This window comes from Channa argus, chromosome 3 (assembly GCF_033026475.1).
Source record: "Channa argus isolate prfri chromosome 3, Channa argus male v1.0, whole genome shotgun sequence".
NCBI classification, from domain to species: Eukaryota; Metazoa; Chordata; class Actinopteri; order Anabantiformes; family Channidae; genus Channa; species Channa argus.
Window position 1 is genome coordinate 10601913 of NC_090199.1, and position 18697 is coordinate 10620609.

The window sequence follows — 18697 nt, forward strand, 5'->3', positions numbered from 1 at the left end:
TTGAAACGTGACAGAATACAAATAGCGAATCCTGAAAGTATTCATACAATGTGCAAGTACCATAAGACTGTATTATATGTAAACAACAGTTGGCTGAGAAAGGTTTGTGTCCAGAGTTTAACATGAGGCAGGACTAGAGAATAAAATACTGTAAAAAAAAAAAAAAAAAAGTTTTTTTTAAAAAAACGTCCGTTTATAGAGGTAGGTTAGGATTTAGAACTGAGGTTGTTTCGGGAAATGAAGTAACATGAGGAGTTGCTTCTAAATATATGTTTGATTATTATCAAATATTTCATTCATTAACCTATAAAAAAATATAAAAAAAAACCTATAAAAAAAGAGTTCAGCAGCCAACAGTAAACAGTTACACAAGGTGACTATAAAGTTCCTCACATAGGTCTGACTTGGTCATGTGCTGCTGCAAGTCTTCAGCCTACAAGTAGAGTCTGCACTTAAATAAATGAAAAGTGGCTTTTCATTCATTTTTCTAACATTTTATGCCCATATGCCATTATATTAATATTATATTAATATTCATGCATACATTGTTCAACACGTTATCTACTATTATTATGTACTTTAATTACAGTTGAGTTGTTTGTTTCACTCTTCTAAACCTATGGACAAAAGAGAAATGTGGGGAGTCATCAGTACGAAACTTTAACCTTTATTTTTGCATTGCATTCTAGCTTTTGTGTTCTTTTTTTGTGAGTCTTCGTAAAATCCTAAAAGCTTGAACTCTGTCGAATGCTTCCTGTGTGTTATTTATCTTGCTATTTTGTCATCTTTGGCTATTCCTCAAAATTCAGTGATTTGTTCCATCAGATGCGAATTTGAGGCATTAATATTTATTTTAATGCAAAGCATAATTATATAGCCTACTGATTTTTTCTTACAATGAATACGTGCTTCCCTTAACTCCGAATACATAAAATATGTCTTACGTTTGCGCCTTGGGAACTTTGTTTCGTTGTGTGTTTCCTACCGAGAAACGTATTGCACGGAAACCTTAAACAGTAAATGTATGCTAGCATAAAAATGTGAAGAAATGTGATTTCCACTTTTTTTTGCCAGGTAGCCGATTTAGCATAAACCGAACATAAACAGTCACGTACAATGTTGTAATGAATGTCAGCCCAGTTTTTTTTAAAGGAGCTCCCGCCAGTCAGCTGCTTGGAGCCTGTTCATTACGATGCTACTGTGAACTTCTGTGTTAAAACCAATGTTAACGCGTTTGCTAAATTAGCAACGCCGCCGAAAACTAACACTTGTGACCTTCTCCGTGGATCTGCAGCTCACAACGCAGCCTGCGACACAAAACACACAGTAAGTCAATGTAAAGTCACTGGTGTCTGTAGGGGGGAAAATGGTTTATAGTGCTTTTGTTAACGTTTGTCTTTGTAAGTTAACATATGCTAACGCTTCCGTTTCGATTGCAGTGCGATTTTACTAAGTTGCAGCATGTATGGAAGCCTGTCAGTTTTTCGAAATGCCTGCACAGTTTTCTACAGCGCAAAGTGATGTCTTCAAATGCCTTATTTTGTTCAACCAACAGTCCAAGTCCTACATATATCCAGTTTACCCTTAGTGTTATGGCAGGCAAAATCAAGAAATTCTGCCATCTGAGAAGCAGAAAGTATTGAATATTTGGCTTTTTAAAAATTACTTGAATCATTAAGTGATTATCAAAGTAGTTGCACATTATTTTTCTTTCCACCAATCTACTAAGCAGCTTCACTTCATACTGTCCTACTGCAAGTGACTTTAGGCTACTTATATTATCAATAGAATTGGTATCATTTCTTTATTGGACTCCCCACTCTGTGCCTTTTTTGTATGCAAGGAATGCCTAATGCAAGTGCCAGGCCGAAGCATGGCAGGAGGAACCGAAGACGACGCAGAGAGGACCCTGCCAGGAGTGAGCTGGTCTGTAGTTCCCTGGAAAGTGCTCAGCAGTGCTTGTTCAACCAAGATTATGGAACAGCCTTCGTGCACTACCTTGTAGTCCTCAACCTTGCACCTGAGTTTAAGGACTTTGCGAGGGTAATTACTGTTTACACTACTCTGAAAGCCAGACTGCGTACGTTCTCTGCCAGATACTGTGCACACGTAACACATAACCACAATCACACAGTGAAGAGTGGTGTCCCAAAGCACAGCCCATCCACTCATTTACCACTCCCTACATAACAGAGGTTCCAAGGTTGACTCAATAAAGAGCAATACATTTACTTGACACAGTTGAGTTCATTGTGGAATATTTGTGGTTCTATGTAGTGGATGAGTTTGGACACTCAAATAAAATTGTGGCCAGTACATTTCTCATTAAAAACAAAGCCTATAATCTAAATATGTTAAAGTTTGAACCTGGTTTGTGACATTTCCCTTTCAGGATTCCTTCAGGTTCACTCTTTTCAAATGGGCAGAAGAGCTGGACTCTGTGGGCCGCATTCAGGACCTCTTTAACTGCTATGAACAAGCTCTGGAACTTTTCCCTGCCGACGAGGTCGTCCTAAATAGCATGGGTGAACACCTGTTCAGGTACTCTGCCTGTGAATGTTTATTACTGTATAAAGAGGTGCACTTTTACAGCATCGTTTCAGGGAAGAATGCAGGTTTATATTGCTTTGACTAATTATTTGCTTATAATGTATTTGACTATATTGTGACTCTGCTTTCATTATCCAGGATGGGATTTAGAGATGAGGCTGCAGGTCATTTCCATAAAGCTTTGAAGCTGAAACCAGACTACCCAGAAGCCAGGGAGAACTTCTACCGTGTGGCCAACTGGCTGGTGGAGCGCTGGCATTTTCTGATGCTTAATGACCATGGGAGGAATCAGAAGTACCAACAAGCCATTCAGAAGGCTGTTCAGAGTGGCTGCAACACTGTACTTGATATAGGTACTGGCACTGGGATCCTTGGGTGAGATATTTTCCATAAGATTTTGGAAACTTTTTTTTTTTTAATTTTGGTGTCTACTATATGTATTTAAGTTAGAACTTGATCCTCCATTTTTAGCATAGTTAGGAAGTTTACATGTGAGCTACTAATAGGACAGAATCTACATTTTAAAATAAGTGTAACATTTTTCTGATTTCCCGATCGTGTTTGTTAAGTATGTGTGCTAAGAAGGCAGGTGCAGCTGAGGTGTATGCCTGTGAGCTGTCAAAGACGATGTATGAACTAGCCTGTGAGGTGGTGGCTGCTAATGGAATGGATGGCAGCATCAAGATCCTCCATATGAAATCTCTGGAGATGGAAGTGCCAAAAGACATCCCACACAGGTACAATTTACACTTAAACCCTTTTTACGTTCATTCTGCAAGTACAATACAACCACCAATATTAATAAATGTCTCTAAATTCTACTTTGTTAGGGTTTCATTGGTGGTGACAGAGACTGTAGATGCAGGATTGTTTGGAGAGGGCATAATAGAGAGTCTAATACATGCCTGGCACCACCTACTACTGCCGCCACAGGTAACTTCAAATATTTAACACAACTGCAGAGCAGGAAACAGAACATTGTCCTCCAGTCACCACAGTGCAATATTAACATTGTTTCTTTGGCATCTGAAATCTATTGCCGTTTGCCACTGACTGGGTTCCCATGGTCATGAAATTCCTGACAGAATAACTTTGAAACCTTTCCTAATTATGTTTAACATTAAATTAATATTGACTACCCAAATGCCAAGAAAAGAAATGTTAGAATCCTGGAAAAGAAAACTAAAGTTGGTTTTCATTAAATGTTTGGCAAAGTTTCAGGACACCTAAGTTTAACACACAGGTATTGTTTAAATGTATCTAGTTAACTTTCATGCTTTTATTAGTGTGTAATATCATTAAAAGCACAATCCCTGCCCTAAAGACAGGGAAGAATGAAGTCAGGGACCATGCTGCAACAGGACGCGTTATCCCTGCTGGAGCCACTGTATTTGGTATGGCTGTGGAATGCCTCGAGATCCGCCGGCATCACAGGTAGGCCTGAGAGAATTTCTGTTAGAGGTGTGTGTGTGTGTGTGTGTGTGTGTGTGTGTCAGATAAAAAAATGTTCAATTTCGCAAAAACTACATTTTATTCTTTTTTTTTTGTTTTTAATTGTTTACTTGTGTGCTTAACTTGCTCTAAATAAACACAAGGTGTCTGGACCTACACCACCATTAGAACAGAGATTTTCTTTTTCTTTTTTCTGTACAGGCTTTGTGTGTCAGAAGTTGGCAGTCTGTCCATGGCTGCAGCTGGAGAACTTCGTAGCCCTGTGAGCTGTAGCTCAGAGCCAGATGACTCCATGGAGCCATACACTACAGAGCGACTCAGCAGAGTGCCAGGGGGATACAGACCTCTTACAGAGCCCTTCACAGCCCTCAATATAGATTTTAATAACCTTAAGGTGAGCGGAAACATCTCTGAAAGCAGACGCTGATACAAACTTAAATGTTCAGTATGTGGGATGTGCATGTAATGTATCACTTACTGAACATAGTATATAACTTTTCAAGATACTGTTTAATTTTTCTTCTTTGATTTTAATGTGTTTTGCCCCTTCTTTGTATCTGATACAGAGTCCTATGATAAATTCAGTCTAAAATTCAGTTTGTTGCCTGAACTCAACAGAATAATTTAACTGTGAAGGAAAATGATTTATTTACCTAACCATATGTCTGTTGGACCTATGAAACGCATCCCTTGCCTCATAGGTTTAAATTCTGCACACAAGGGTTTACTTATTATTTAACTGTAAGCCTGCAGGGATTGTCTGATTGATTAGCTCCCAGTAAAAACCTCAAAGGGTCTGTTTGTCTCTCAGACCTGAGATGCTGGGAATTTATCCAGACACAAACTGAAACTGACATTAGTGACACCAGCTTGCATTAGCAGAGACATATTGGATTATACATGCACGGCTTTTTTGTGTTTCCCTGTGAATTCTCATTCAAAGGGTTGAGATATTTTCTGTCACAAAGAAATCCTATTACTTATATTTACAACCCTAAGCTTTAACTGAAACTACTTTTCCTTATACAGTCATCGGGGAGGCCTAAAATTGTCCTTTTCTGCCAATTAGAATTCTTTTTTGGGGGGTGTTTTTTCTAGAGTTTGAAGTAGCCTCTGGATTGTTTTCAGAATACATTTTTTTTAGTGATACATTCAGTGTGAATTAAAAGTACCGGACAGGGTGATGTTTGCTTTGGCCTCCTGTAACAGACAGCAATGAGCTCTGTCTGACAGAAATGTGTGTTAGTGTGCCTATCGAGGCAAAAACAAATATGTAGCCTCTAATGACTGGGTAGGCTTTACACTCATAGTGTTAACTTAAATAAAAGTGGAATTTTATAACAGACTCCTCAGCTTTGACTCAACGAGTAAGTTTTGGGATCTGAAAGACCTGTTACACTTTAAACGTTTCTCTACACACAAAATGTTTGAATTAGTCTACACACACCTATAATAACTGTGGTGACCCAGCTTTACCTGTTTTCCTTTGGTAACCTGTAGGAACTGGAGGGTCTGAGCTCCAGGGAGGTCCAGCAGATCCGCCTGCCTGTCACTCAGGAGGGGGAGCTGGATGCTTTGGCTGTGTGGTTCCAGCTCCACCTGGATGAGGAGAGCAGTCTCTCTACTGGACCCCACGAGAACACCTGCTGGGAGCAAGCCATTTACCCAGCGCACTGTGTCAAAGGTAAGATACTACCAAAGCTGTGCTCATTAATTGCTATGTACTAATATACTGTATATAAACTACAGCACACACAGATTTGAGTTCATTTGAAGGTTCAGTTTAAGCAACGTGTGTCCACTGTGTTTGTTTAGGGCATTTTTCATAAGTTATAGCTAGTTGTTTCAATTTCTCCTCCTCTCTGCATAGTTAGAAATGATTTTTAAGTGCTGCTCAGCTTGTATTCTCTAGTTCCATTTGTCTTGCATTTCTATATTATATCAGATGAGGGCAGTGTGTTGTAGGTCACATTGTTTTTAAAATGTTCTGACTACACTTGAAGGAATCATTTTAGCTTCTAATGATATTACCATTTTACAAATGTATTTTTAATTTCTTAATGTAATAGATGATTGCACATAAAGAAATTCAGAAAAATATGCTAGTTTGAAAATGATGATAAATGTACAGAAATGTCACTGTTAATACCTAATAAAGGGCAATCCACATTAAGTGAACCCCAATTAATATAAATTAATGTTTTTTTATAATTTTCAGGGCTTGGAATCAAGCTGTAAAATATAAAATTTCAATACCAGCAATACATTAAATTTGTACACTTTACTTCCTACTGTGAACTTAATAGCCACTGACGTGAGGTGACATGTTCCAGTTGGCATCACCGTGCATTATCTCTCAGACAGCACAGTACCATTTCACAGCACTGCTAATTGACTTGGGCAGCATCAGGGGAGCTGCCACCTTTCTCCGCGATCACCTACATCCGTTTCTCAGCCACTGTGACTTGTGTGTCGTGATCGCTCGTGACACTATTTAGCGTTCATGAAATTCTTATAGGCAATAAATATGCATTTTTCCCAAACGCCTCTGACAAGCTGCGTGTTGACACGAAGACCCGAACAGATGTTATTCCTGTAGGAATCCATTCTATGCCTCTCCTCCTTTCTCTCTGTGTAACCGCTGAATCTCATTTATCTGCTGGACTCCCTCTCTCTCTTTGTTTCCCTTTTGCTTTCTGCAGCTGCTCTGCCTGACTCCTCCATTTTTTTCCCACCATATGAAGATCTTATCAGTAATGCTTGTTCTAGCTTAAAAACCCTAACTCATAAGCTTGGTGTTATGAATATAACAATGCTTTTACTGTAAAGTTATCTGTGTTACTTCTGTTCTTTTTTTTTTTTGGTAGCACCAAATCCAAAATGGATGTCTAATACCAATTTTGATTATATATTCATTATCATTATTACAATATTGTGCTTTGTAAAAAATAACTGCATTATGATTTCATGCCTTCCATTGCTGTAATATATTTAGCAAAGTCAGAAGTTTTCCTGGTTGTTTTTTAGGGTTTGTCCTGAAACCTCAAGATGAGCTGGTTGTTGAAGTCTCCTGCCGCGATGCCTTCTTGAGGCTCTGCACTGTTGCTGTGGTGAGAGATGGGCGTGAAATTTGTTTGGACAAGCATGTGAACGAGCAGCACTCTAAAAACCCTGTTTCAAGCCCCAACCCAGAGGCAGAACTGTGCAGTGCGTTAGCATGTCTTCAGACTGACCAGAATAAAGCAAAAGACTTCTGCATGCTCGAGTGTGCAGAAATGGCACTCTTGAACAATAGCGTTTACCATCAGAGTTTTTGTAGTGCATTAGTCAAACTTATCTCCCAGCTGAAAGTTAAATGCCAAAACCGAGAGCACGTAGCAGGTGTTGAGTCTGACCCCACCGACCCTGCCACAGACTGTAGTCACCTGCTTTATGTGCTGGATGTTTCAGAGGGCTTTTCTCTGCTTTCCCTCATCGCTGCCAGTCAGGGTAACGTAAAAGCCTACAGCTCTGTGGAAAAGAATAAGCAACAGGAAGTGCTGAAGAGACTGGCTAAGTCCAACAGTGTCCCAGAGCACTATCTAGAGTTCTGGCTCAACCGCACAGAGGATGAGCAGGGGATGCTGCAGAGGCCGTCCAGGGAGAAGCTATGGAGTGCCATCATCCTGGACTGTGTGGAGACCTGTGGTCTGATACGACAGAGGTTGATGGAGAAAGCATCTCTGGCCAGGTAAGTCTTCTAAATTTTTATTTTGGGAAACCAAGCTAAGGTGCAGAAATGTTTGAAACAGAAATGTTTCTTCTCTATGGTTTATACCAGGTGTCTGCTAGAGGAAGGAGGACGTATTTTCCCTGAACGGATTGTGGTGTATGGTATGCTTGTGGAGTCAGACACATTGCTGCTGGAAAGTGCTGTCCAGGGCCAGGAGCCAACACTAGGATTCAATATTGCTCCTTTCATCAACCAGTTCACTGTAAGTATACCAACCCACTACCACGTATTGAGGTTGACTTATTTATGGGATTTAATTTGTAGGTTAAAATCTCTAGTTATTCGTACTCCGTCACTGACTAAACTCAATCCAGAAACATTTTTTCAAATGTTGTCATTATATACTTGGTCTGCTAGGGACCATGAAATGAATTCATGTAAAATATCTCGTACATTGTATTTAATACCTATTCAGACCATTTTAGAGGTCCTGATCATGCTTTTTACATTATTCAACTCAAGCTTAGAATAACATAAACAGAAGACTGGTGACACTAACGTACTTCTGTTTTTAGCTTTATAATTATTTAAATACAAATTATTATTGTTTATCTATCTATAATTATAAATATATTTATTTTTTATGAAATCAATCCTTGTCCAGAGTTGTGAAACCACACTGAAGCAGACTAAAGCTCAAACTTCTTCACGAGCTGTGAAATCTTTCTTTTGTACGTCAGGCCACTGATATCTTGTATTCTGTCTCATGTTTCTGATGCAACCATGAATATTGACAGTTTTCACATACAGTATGCTGTGTTTGCATCATTCACACTCACAGTTTGTCCATTAGGTGAAAATGTGATGCCCTTGGGTTTTTTAAATATGATTGATGTACACCACAGTGTGGTAATACAAAAGTACAAAAGAATATTTCAGATAATATTTTACTTGTTTAAAGAATTCAGGCAGCAGACTATGGGTCCAGTTGTTTAGTTTTCTGCCATGTTTGGTTTGTCTTTTGTTGGACAATGTATTTCACTTGGAATACTGAAGGTCCAGGATTGCATTTTGCAGTTCTCTTTGATGTGTGCTTCCCACCTGTAGTAAAGAAGCTGCAAAATCCCTTTGAATTCTTTCTTTATTTGGTCTGGAAATTATTTTCTTTTTTTTTTCCCCCCTCTCCAGCATCTTGTTTGTGCTCTAATTTTGCAGGCCCCTCGCGGGACGGCCTTTAGTTTTAACAGATGTTGTCTTTGAAGCCCTCAGCGGAGGGCACTTTCTAGCACAACTGTCACACAAGACACAACACACACAGCCTGGCCCAAGACATTCCTACCTGAATCCATCAGTACACATTACATCAAGTACATCAAACGGCAGACTCTGAGGTCTACACAACTGTGACAGGGAGGAGGAAAGATTCTTTTGTTCTGCAGTAAAGGAAACTGTGGCACTTTCTGTTTCAGCTTTTAAGTCAGCCTGCAGCCACAGCCTGTTTGTCAAGTATCAAAGACTTTGGGGTGGTATATTCTAAGCCTGATCGTGTTACGAAGTCATCATCTGCTGAAATCATGAATCAAAACCTTATATGTAAAAATACTGCTTTTAGAAAAAGAGGTGAAACATCCAACCACTATGAGTCAGTTTCTACTTGGTATTTACAATATGTACAATAATGTAGAGTTAATAAATATATCCCTACTACCACCAAAGAGACACTGCTTAGTTAAAGCATTTTTAACTAGTGATCCACAATGCTATAGTATTTTTTAAGTTGTGTGGAAAAACAATTTCCTTTTTGCAGATAGTACTCGCCAGCCTGTGTTGCTGTGTGTCATAACACACACACACACACACACACACATATATAATAATATCTTACAGATAGTTCTTTTGTCTGCTGCAAACAAGAAAAAGAGACATTGCAAATGTATTTTATATATTCTATTATAGGTACCGGTCCATGTGTTTCTGGACTTTTCCACACTGGAGTGCAGACATCTGAGTGAGGATGTGGAGCTGTTTGTTCTTGACCTTATGAACGCCAACGCAAACTACATTCATAGAGAAGTCAAGGTAAAGCTAATTAGCATTAGCCCAGTGAGTTCAACCAACACAACTGCATTGGATATATTATAATCACCTTTTAACAAGTGCTGATATAAAAACAGTGCTGAACTGCTAAAACTAGAATTCAAACCTAATTTCCCCAAACTGCTCCCCAGCTTATTGTAAAGGCAGAATTGAACAAAAACCACCCAACACCTGTTAGAATCAAAACAAGTTTAGTAATTGACATGTAATAAAGACATCCTATAGTGTATTAAGCTGCAAGGCTGAATTAAATGTCTTGCTATGGTTTGAATCCCATTTTTCCAGGTTCAGGCAACATCTACAGGAAGAGTAACTGCAATTCCATTCTGGTACCATATCTTCCTGGATCAGGAGATCAGTGTCAGCACCCTAAGCCAGAACTCTCACTGGAGGCAGGCGGCTGTTGTGCTGCAGCAGCCCCTGGAGGTACAAGCTGGAGACTGGGTCCGCCTCGCTGTGAAGCTTCATAAGAGCACCATCTCCATATTGGCCAATGTAGACAGTGTCCCCGGGCCAGTGGAGTCCTGAACCCTTACATTCTGTCTTTGGAAACTATGTTTTTACATTTTAATTTAGAGACATAATCTTTAGGGAAATTCATAAAACTATGCATTCTATGCCATATGTTAAAAATCTGAAAGTTTAAGTTACCAGTATAATTTTAAAACATATACCAGTCTCCAAATGTTCTACTTCTCCCAAACCCAGCCCTTTTTTTGGAGCTATGAGATTTAGTAGCCCTCCCGACTCAGTAGGAAGCGAGATCATCCCAAAATGAATTTTTTTTAAATTTATAATAGGGTTATATATCAAGACATAATATTCTATAAGTGTGTGTACACACACACACACACACACACACACACACACTGCTTTTATAAACATGTTTTTAAAAAACCTGTGACATGTAACATTTTCTTGATAAAGGCAAGAAAAAAAAATTTAAAAGGTTATTTGGCTTAATAAAGAAATTGTCAGAGAGAGAAAGTAATCCTGTCAGTTTTATTTTAAAAAATGAAATCATGTAAGCCAATGCAACATGCACTGGGTGGACACGATGCAGATTATCCTAATGATATACATTTATGAGTCAGTATTATTTAATAATAAAAGTGATATCCTTACTCTGCACATTAAGCAAGTTGATATCCCTGCATAGATCCTGCATGATAAATGATTTTAGTTAATAAAAACAAAATCATAATTGTCTTAGGACGGTACGTGCAAAGTTGACCCATCTAACAGGCTAAAGGGAACAGAACATGGAATACTGCTCTTGTAACATAAATGTTAGATTTATGTAGTGGATAAACAGTTCCATGGCACGTAGAACAAGGCATCTGGGAAGACTCCATAAAGATGGTAACGGTAATATTGTTTTGAAGTGTGTGCATACACACGCCACTTCATAAAGTACATCTGTACAATGTAATGCAATTCATTTACATGGTTATAATTTCTCAGTTTTTTTTAAAAATAGAAGAGGCCAGTAAGTGTATGTAATATTTGGACTGTACTCATTCAAACCCTTACAGCTCTGGGTTTCAAAGTAGTATCGTCAGTGTGTTTGTCAATGGGTTTTTAAGACATCTTGCAAAAGGGGTTTTGGCATGGAGAACTTGTTGCTTCTCTTCTTTTCATCTCATCCCTCAGGGACACTACTAAACTACTGACTAGGAAAGAAAAATAAAAATCTGGACAACTAATGTGCTTTAGTGTAGCAATTAAGAAAAAAGGTGTGCTCTTTGATACACAGGATAAGACTGACCTCATTTACATTTTTCCCAATTAAAATGGGTAAAACCATTCAGACTTAGGCTGCTGAGCCATATACCTTACTAATACCACAAAAACTGAATAAAATGCATGTTATATCACTGAACATTCTTGTTGTCACTTGCAGAGAGGCCCATCTAGTTGTGCACTTGCTGGCAAATGTCCACTCTTACAGTGGTTGTGACATTTTTTACATTAATTGTGTTCCATCTGTCTGTCAAAGTAAACGTCATGGCAGGTAATTGGGTCCTGCCAAAATATGTCTGATAGTCTTTTTGCAACAATCTTGATGAAAGGCTAGGTGATCACGATGAGATCTCCCTCTGTTGGTTCTTTGGTTTGGTTGGTCCTTTCTTCTTGAGTTTCTTCAGGTCTGGCTTCCAATTGTTCATCCCACTGGGCTGAGCTGAGCCCAGCAGGAGCTGATAAAGAATGTGGTGTGATAGTTCTCCCCAGCCCCTGATACTGACCTCTGGGTGAAACTGAGTCTGATGCAGCCTCAGTGATGGCATCTTGAGATGCTGAAGAGAGCAGGCCAGATCGTTCACCATCATTTTGTGCCTCACTGAAGTAGGACTTTCTTGGGCGGCCCATTACTGTTCTTCCTGTCATTAAAAAATAAATAAATAAATAAAAAATATATATATCTGTTAACATGCTAGAGATATGTAAAAACACAGTGGCAAAAGTACAGTGGTAGCCAGGAGGCACCTACCAACATTGCGGACTTGTTCTGAAATGTCTTCTCTAACATCAGAAATGTCCCACATTGCCAAAAATGAGTCAAAGCACGAGCCCTCCTCTGCCTCCTGTATGTAAGGCTTGTAGGTGAAGCTGAAGTGATGGGCAATGGCTGCCAGAAACATCTCTACACATATGATGAAATCCTGTAGGAAACAGGACATTTGGAAAATGTTAAACAATGAGGAATGGAAACATCTTTTTCTAATTTTTATTTTAGCTGAAGAAGCTCAATTTTACCTGTAATCCAGTAGCAACAGCTTCTACACTTTTCCAGTCCCATGTCTGTTTCTCTGAAATAACGCCAACTTTCACCAGTAAAGCAATGACCACAGCTTGCCTGAGAAGATTTTAAAAATAATCAACTTCTACTGTCTTTTACTTCACTAATAAGTAATAAACTGTATACAAGACAGTGTAACATACGACATTTGACAAAGTGAGAATTACCAGAAAGAGACGAACACCACCATTTTGACACAGAGGAATTTGCCCACTGGTTTAATGGGACTTAGTTCCTCTCTCAGAGCCTTGTAGAACAGCACCAGACAGTACATGGCAAACTATTATAACAGAAGACAAAAAGAGAAATCTAGTTCAAAATAGGCTGCTTGGAAAATTGTTACTTGATAATTGATTGTCCCAGGCTCTAATGGATGACACAGTCCTTAAAATACATTTAAATACCTTTAAAAACAAAAACAAACAAACATCAGTACCAGCTGTGAAATATTGTTGAAGATGACCAGGTATGTCCATGCATTTTTTGAGCTGAAATTTCCTTCATCATACACTCCACACAGCTGACAGATCCTAGGTATGGATCAACAGCCACAACAGCAGTATTACCAATACTAGACAAATTCTGTCATTTCTTTTTAAAAGAAAGTTCACTAGGAAACTTACTTACAATGCAATCACCGTAGTGACAGGTCTTACAACTGTGTATTGCAGCACTCCCAATTTGCATCTCAACAATAGAACTCTGCAGAGGAAATGTATTATTTCAGTTAGCTTTGAATTGGTTTGAGAACATTGCCTTTGTTGAAAATAATGAAATTGTATTTAATTTTAAAAAGAACCAAACACTAATGAGTGTAACATATACAAAACAAATGCCTCAATTCTCTCTATTTAGTCTCAGTTGAGAATATCCAAACACTACAATACCATAAGGCGTTAGATATTTCAAGAGGGCAGCATGATAAAAAAAAGGGTATTATTTGAGCTGATGTTGACCTTCAGGCAGAACAAACTAGTCTTTGTTTTAAACAGAAACCCTATGTACAAAATTAACAGCACACAGACATATAAACCAATTACTGCTGTGTGCTGGCTATGGATAATATGTAGCTGAAGAATGTCGTGTTTGAAGTTTTCTTTGAGAAAAACAAAACACTTCCATTTAAATGTCACAATGTATTCAGACTTTAACAATTTAGAAAAACAAGAGGCAAACTTGTGACCTTTTCTTCAAAACAGCAAGCACCTCATTAAAATCTAATTTAAGCAAAAATGAATTAGGTTGTATGCAACATAAGATACAATAAGATGTAATGATAAATTCAAACAAGCCAATGAGATTTCTACTTGTAGATAATTTAATAAGCTAGTAAAGAAATACATAGTCTATAGACCTGACACATCTGGATCAAAGTATGGAGGGTAATGGTTAATCAATATCCCTTACACCAGATTCCACTGTTGTAATGTAATATTATGATATATTGGCTACCATATACAGTAGTATAACAGTGGCAAATTAAAAAGATGATAACAGTATCCAGTTTGGTCTGAGGGGATCTACATGGACCATATGTATATGAGTCATGATGGTAAAAGTGATATTTTTCTATTGAAAACTCACTCTCCCATTGGCCACGGTGGGCAGCAGCAAAGAGGAGGCAGGTGCATCTGCTGCTCCTGGACCTCCAGCATCATCACCAGACTGGGGTACTGGTTTTCCAGGTAGTTCAGCAAGAAGGTCATGAAGTTGTAGATTACATAGGCCTCGTAGCACTCTCTGCATGTATCCACATAAATTGCTATACTGGGGTATTTTAATGCAAGCCACTGCAAAGTAAAAAGGGATAGAAAACAATACAAAGAGAGAAAGTACAACCCCAATTCCCCCCAAAATTGGGAAGATGTGAAAACATAAATAAAAACGGAATGCAATGAGTTGCAAACCTCATCCATATTTTACCATTTCATAGAAAATATTAGTTCATTTTGAATTTGATGGCAGAAACACATCTCAAAAGAGTTGGAAGAGGGGCAACAAAAGGCCGGAAAGTAATGGCTATAAATCAAAAACAAACGGAGGAGCATTTGGCAGCTAATTAGGCTAATTGGCAACAGGTCAGTACCATGACTGGGTATAAAAAGGAGCATTACAGAGAAGCTGAGCCTCTCCAATGTATAGATGAGCAGAGGTTCTCCAATCTGTGTCTGCTGCATCAAACTGCATCTAAAAATACAACAATTTCAGAAAAATGTTCAATGTAAAATTGCGAAAATCATCATCTACAATGTATAATATCAAATGATTCCAAGAATCACTAGGAATCTCTGTGTGCAAGGGACAAGGCCAAAGTTAAAAACTGGATGATCTTCAGACCCTCAGGCGGCACTGCATTAAAAAGAGCCATGATTCTCTACTGGACATCACTCCATGGGCTCAGGAACACTTCCAGAATTTGCTGTCTGTGAACACAGTTCAGTTTGCAATTCACAAATGTAAGTGAAAGCTGTATCATGCAAAGAAGAACATGATCCAGAAACACAGCCGTGTTCTCTGGGCCGAAGCTCATTTAAAATGGTCTGAGGCAAAATGGAAAACTGTTCTGTGGTCAGATGAATCAAAATTTGAAATTCTTTTTGGAAAACATGGACGTTGTATCTTTTGGACTAAGGAGGGGAGCAACCATCCAGTTTGTTATCAGCGGTCAGTTCAAAAGCCTGCATCTCTGATGGTATGGGGGTGCATTAGTGTCTATGGCGTGGGCAGCTTACACATCTGGAAAGACACAATCAATGCTGAAAAGTACATAGCGGTTTTAGAGCAACATATGCTCCCATCCAGACAACGTCTCTTTCAGGGAAGGCCTTTCATATTTCATCAAGACAATGCTAAACCACATACTGCATCCATCACTGCAGCAGGACTTTACAGAAAACATTTGTAGCATAATAAAACAAAAAATCCAGCAACAAAGGGCCAGGACTGTTGAGCAGCTAGAATCCTGCATCAGACAAGAATGGGACAACATTCCTCTCATAAAACTCAAGCAACTGGTTTCCCCACTTCCCAGATGTTTATAGACAGTTTTTAAAAGAACAGGGAATGCTACACAATGGTAAACATCATCCCATTTCAACTTTTTTAAAATATGTTGCTGCCATCAAATTCAACATGATTTTTTCCATGAAATGTTTACATTTTACAGTTTCAACATCTGACATGTTGTTTATGGTCTATTGTGAATGAAATGTGGGTTGATGGGATTTGCAAATTATTGCATTCTGTTTTTATTTTGTTTTGCACATCTTCACCAACTTTTTTGGAATTGGGGCAGTATAATGGTTGTACACAATGATGTACTGCACTAAAAAGATGATTCTGCCAAGATATAGCAACAAATTCAGCTCTATTTATACATGTCTACTTCTGGGGATGTGGCTGACTGGTATGTAAAACAATATGTAGGTCACTGTAGCTTTGATTAAATGATACACAACTTACGCTGTCCAGGCTATAGATCGGGACCATCCATAAAATCCTAAAGACAGCCCAATGAAAACACAATTCTTTTAAAAAAAGTTTCAAACAACTGATTATAGATGACAAAACTGTTGACACTGTTACCTGATGATAGGTTTCTGAAGCTCTGGTTGAGTGTAGTGAACCAGATGCTGGAGAATACCCCATAATGATATGGGTATGGTCATGAAGACAAATATACCAGCAATGAACCATGCTTTATTAGGTGTGCTGACCTGTCATTACAAGAAAGGAGACCGTCAGTGCAGTTAACGTTAAGCTTATTTGCCCATTTATGTGTGGGCAAACTAACATTTACATAAGGGAGTGACGTAGATTTTTTAAAAAGTTACTATCTTTTGGATGACCCAATTAATTCCAGAGTTTAATACTGTAAAATAAAACATGAATGTACTGTACCCGAGTACAATTTTGAGATACTAGTGAGAGGGTAGAGGGGGCTGAAGGCTATCCTGGCTGTCACTGGGCAAGACGCAGGGTACACCATAGACAGCTCACCAGTCTAGCCCAAGACTCAGACACAGATTCTTGTAAAACTATTATGAACTAATACAGGTTTATGGATTATTGTGGATTACTACCTGTCAGTACTTAAACAATTTCAAATCAGCCCTGCATTTACCGACTGCCGTTTGTGTTCTTCTGTGGTCTGTAGTTAACAGACCCGTTTTAAAATTGTTATTACTAAACTATTTTCTTCATTTTGTTCAGCTTTAACAGTTTGTCAAAAATCTGGCCTAAGCTTGCATATCTATGTTACAAACAGCATCATTGCTAGTGGAGTACTTGTACTTTTGTACTTCAAGAAAACTTTTAGGTATCTACTTGGTACTTTTACTGAAGTAAAAATTTTGCTTGTAGTGGATAATTTTTCCAAGCCATTACTTTTATTAGACTACTGACTACTTTGAGTATCTCTGCCACCTCTGCAGTAACGTTACAGTATCAAAAGTGCTTAGGTGCATTTCACCACTGTGTTACGGACAGAAAACAACAGTTCTTGGAGGATCAAACTAAGGCAACATGTTCATCACATCCATCAATTGTTTAAACTGACCTCTGATTTCTGCAGCTCCCAGACACACAAGGGCAGGATGACTAAGAGCAACAAAATATACAGGACAACGACCAGCGGTCGAATCCATCTTCTCCAGTTCTCACAGGAACAAGGCATGTTGGCATGAAAACGCTGTAGGGCCTTTAACAATGTCCCAGAATAACTTCAGTATAAATACGGAGCTGACCTAAATCTCCACACTTTAAACGTTAGCTACGCATTGTTATACTTTTACCAGCTCACTGAGGCCTAAAATAATTTGAACATGAGCGCCAACTCCATCACTCATAATTAGCTCCATTCATGAGAAGAAACCTCTAAATAAGTATCAGCTTATGCGAGTCTCCACCAAGCTACACTCCTAGCATTAGCTTAGCAACTGTTCTACTATGTAAACAACTACATGAAACGATGATCCATGAACTGTTAAAAAGTAATTTAAACGCAGATACATCAACGAACTCCTTAGATAAATGTACAGTTGTCACTATTTAAAGCCGTTTTTTATTTATAGTAGGTATGTCACGCTCGACACCGTATCGATCTTTTGGAGCGGAAGTGTCGCTAAGAGGTGCTTAGAGTCCAGCTGCTAATCACGTGACCTCCTCGTTGCGTCACGTGCGAGCGGTCGGCGGATCTGGAAAGGTTTTTCAATTTTCAAATTTATTTTTTTATTGGTAACAGAAAAAATTACAAACATGAAGCAGTAAAAACATGTTTCATTGCATCTGGGGCACAATGGATGGAGTAATAAGACATAATTCAACTCAAATATGGTGGAGAAAAAACAATTAGTATATATAGATTAAGGCAGTTTGAAACCAACATAGATAATAAATATAAACGAATACATAAAAAAACAAATATTAAGGCAATTTAAGTGCAAACAGGGCTCTGCAGGTCACCAAAAATTCTTCATAGCCTCTAAGAAGAGACATTGACTGTATTTTCTTCATCAGTTTTAAGAAATTGAGGCAGTTGTCCACAGGGTCCTTAAATATAGAGAATTGGAAATCTTAAAAAAATAAGTGTAAAATTATGTGTGAACATGAGCATAATAACACTTGTGGAAGGAAGATAGGTTGACTGGCAGTTTTTCAGCAAGGAAATCACATTTAAGAAAAAACTCATTGCCACACATTTATGTTTATTAAACCTGTGGGGACACTGTACCAGATACTATTGTTGTTCAGCAAAAATGATTTGAACCATTTCAATTTCCGTATTGCATTTAAGCATTCAAAATCAATAGCTTGTAAACCCCCACCTTTGTATTCTTTATTCATTTCTGATTTCTTAATGTAATGGCCGTGGTTTTTTCAAATAAAATTAAAGTGGATGTGGGTAATAGTCTTAATGAACTTATTTGGTATAGCCATTAAAAATGCAGGGTAGGGAAGTAAATACTGTCAAGTGTGTACTTCCGGTCCCGCTTACGTCAAGAACGTGATTGGCGCTAAGGACAAACTAATCCAATCAAAAAGGAGACTTTGGCAGCAAATTCCACGTCACTTGCGGTTTGTTTGGA

General features: G+C 38.4%; 2 protein-coding genes across 2 annotated transcripts; one reads left to right on the forward strand and one right to left on the reverse strand.

Annotated features, from left to right (window-relative positions):
- Window positions 1-970: 970 nt before the first annotated feature.
- prmt9 (protein arginine methyltransferase 9) lies at window positions 971-11832 on the forward strand. Its single transcript, XM_067497803.1, has 13 exons — window positions 971-1326; window positions 1844-2043; window positions 2393-2541; window positions 2689-2925; window positions 3120-3287; window positions 3381-3483; window positions 3875-3984; window positions 4204-4396; window positions 5503-5686; window positions 7030-7732; window positions 7823-7976; window positions 9671-9793; window positions 10097-11832. The coding sequence occupies exons 2-13, from the start codon at window positions 1846-1848 to the stop codon at window positions 10337-10339; spliced, it is 2565 nt and encodes an 854-aa protein (XP_067353904.1). The 5' UTR covers window positions 971-1326; window positions 1844-1845; the 3' UTR covers window positions 10340-11832.
- Window positions 10800-17769, reverse strand: tmem184c (transmembrane protein 184C). Its single transcript, XM_067497804.1, has 10 exons — window positions 17170-17769; window positions 16197-16327; window positions 16074-16110; window positions 14196-14401; window positions 13239-13313; window positions 13048-13141; window positions 12779-12891; window positions 12569-12668; window positions 12303-12474; window positions 10800-12192 (listed from the first exon to the last, which is right to left on the reverse strand). Exons 1-10 carry the CDS (start codon window positions 17284-17286, stop codon window positions 11885-11887), a joined length of 1353 nt encoding a protein of 450 aa, XP_067353905.1. The 5' UTR covers window positions 17287-17769; the 3' UTR covers window positions 10800-11884.
- Between the last annotated feature and the right edge of the window lie 928 nt (window positions 17770-18697).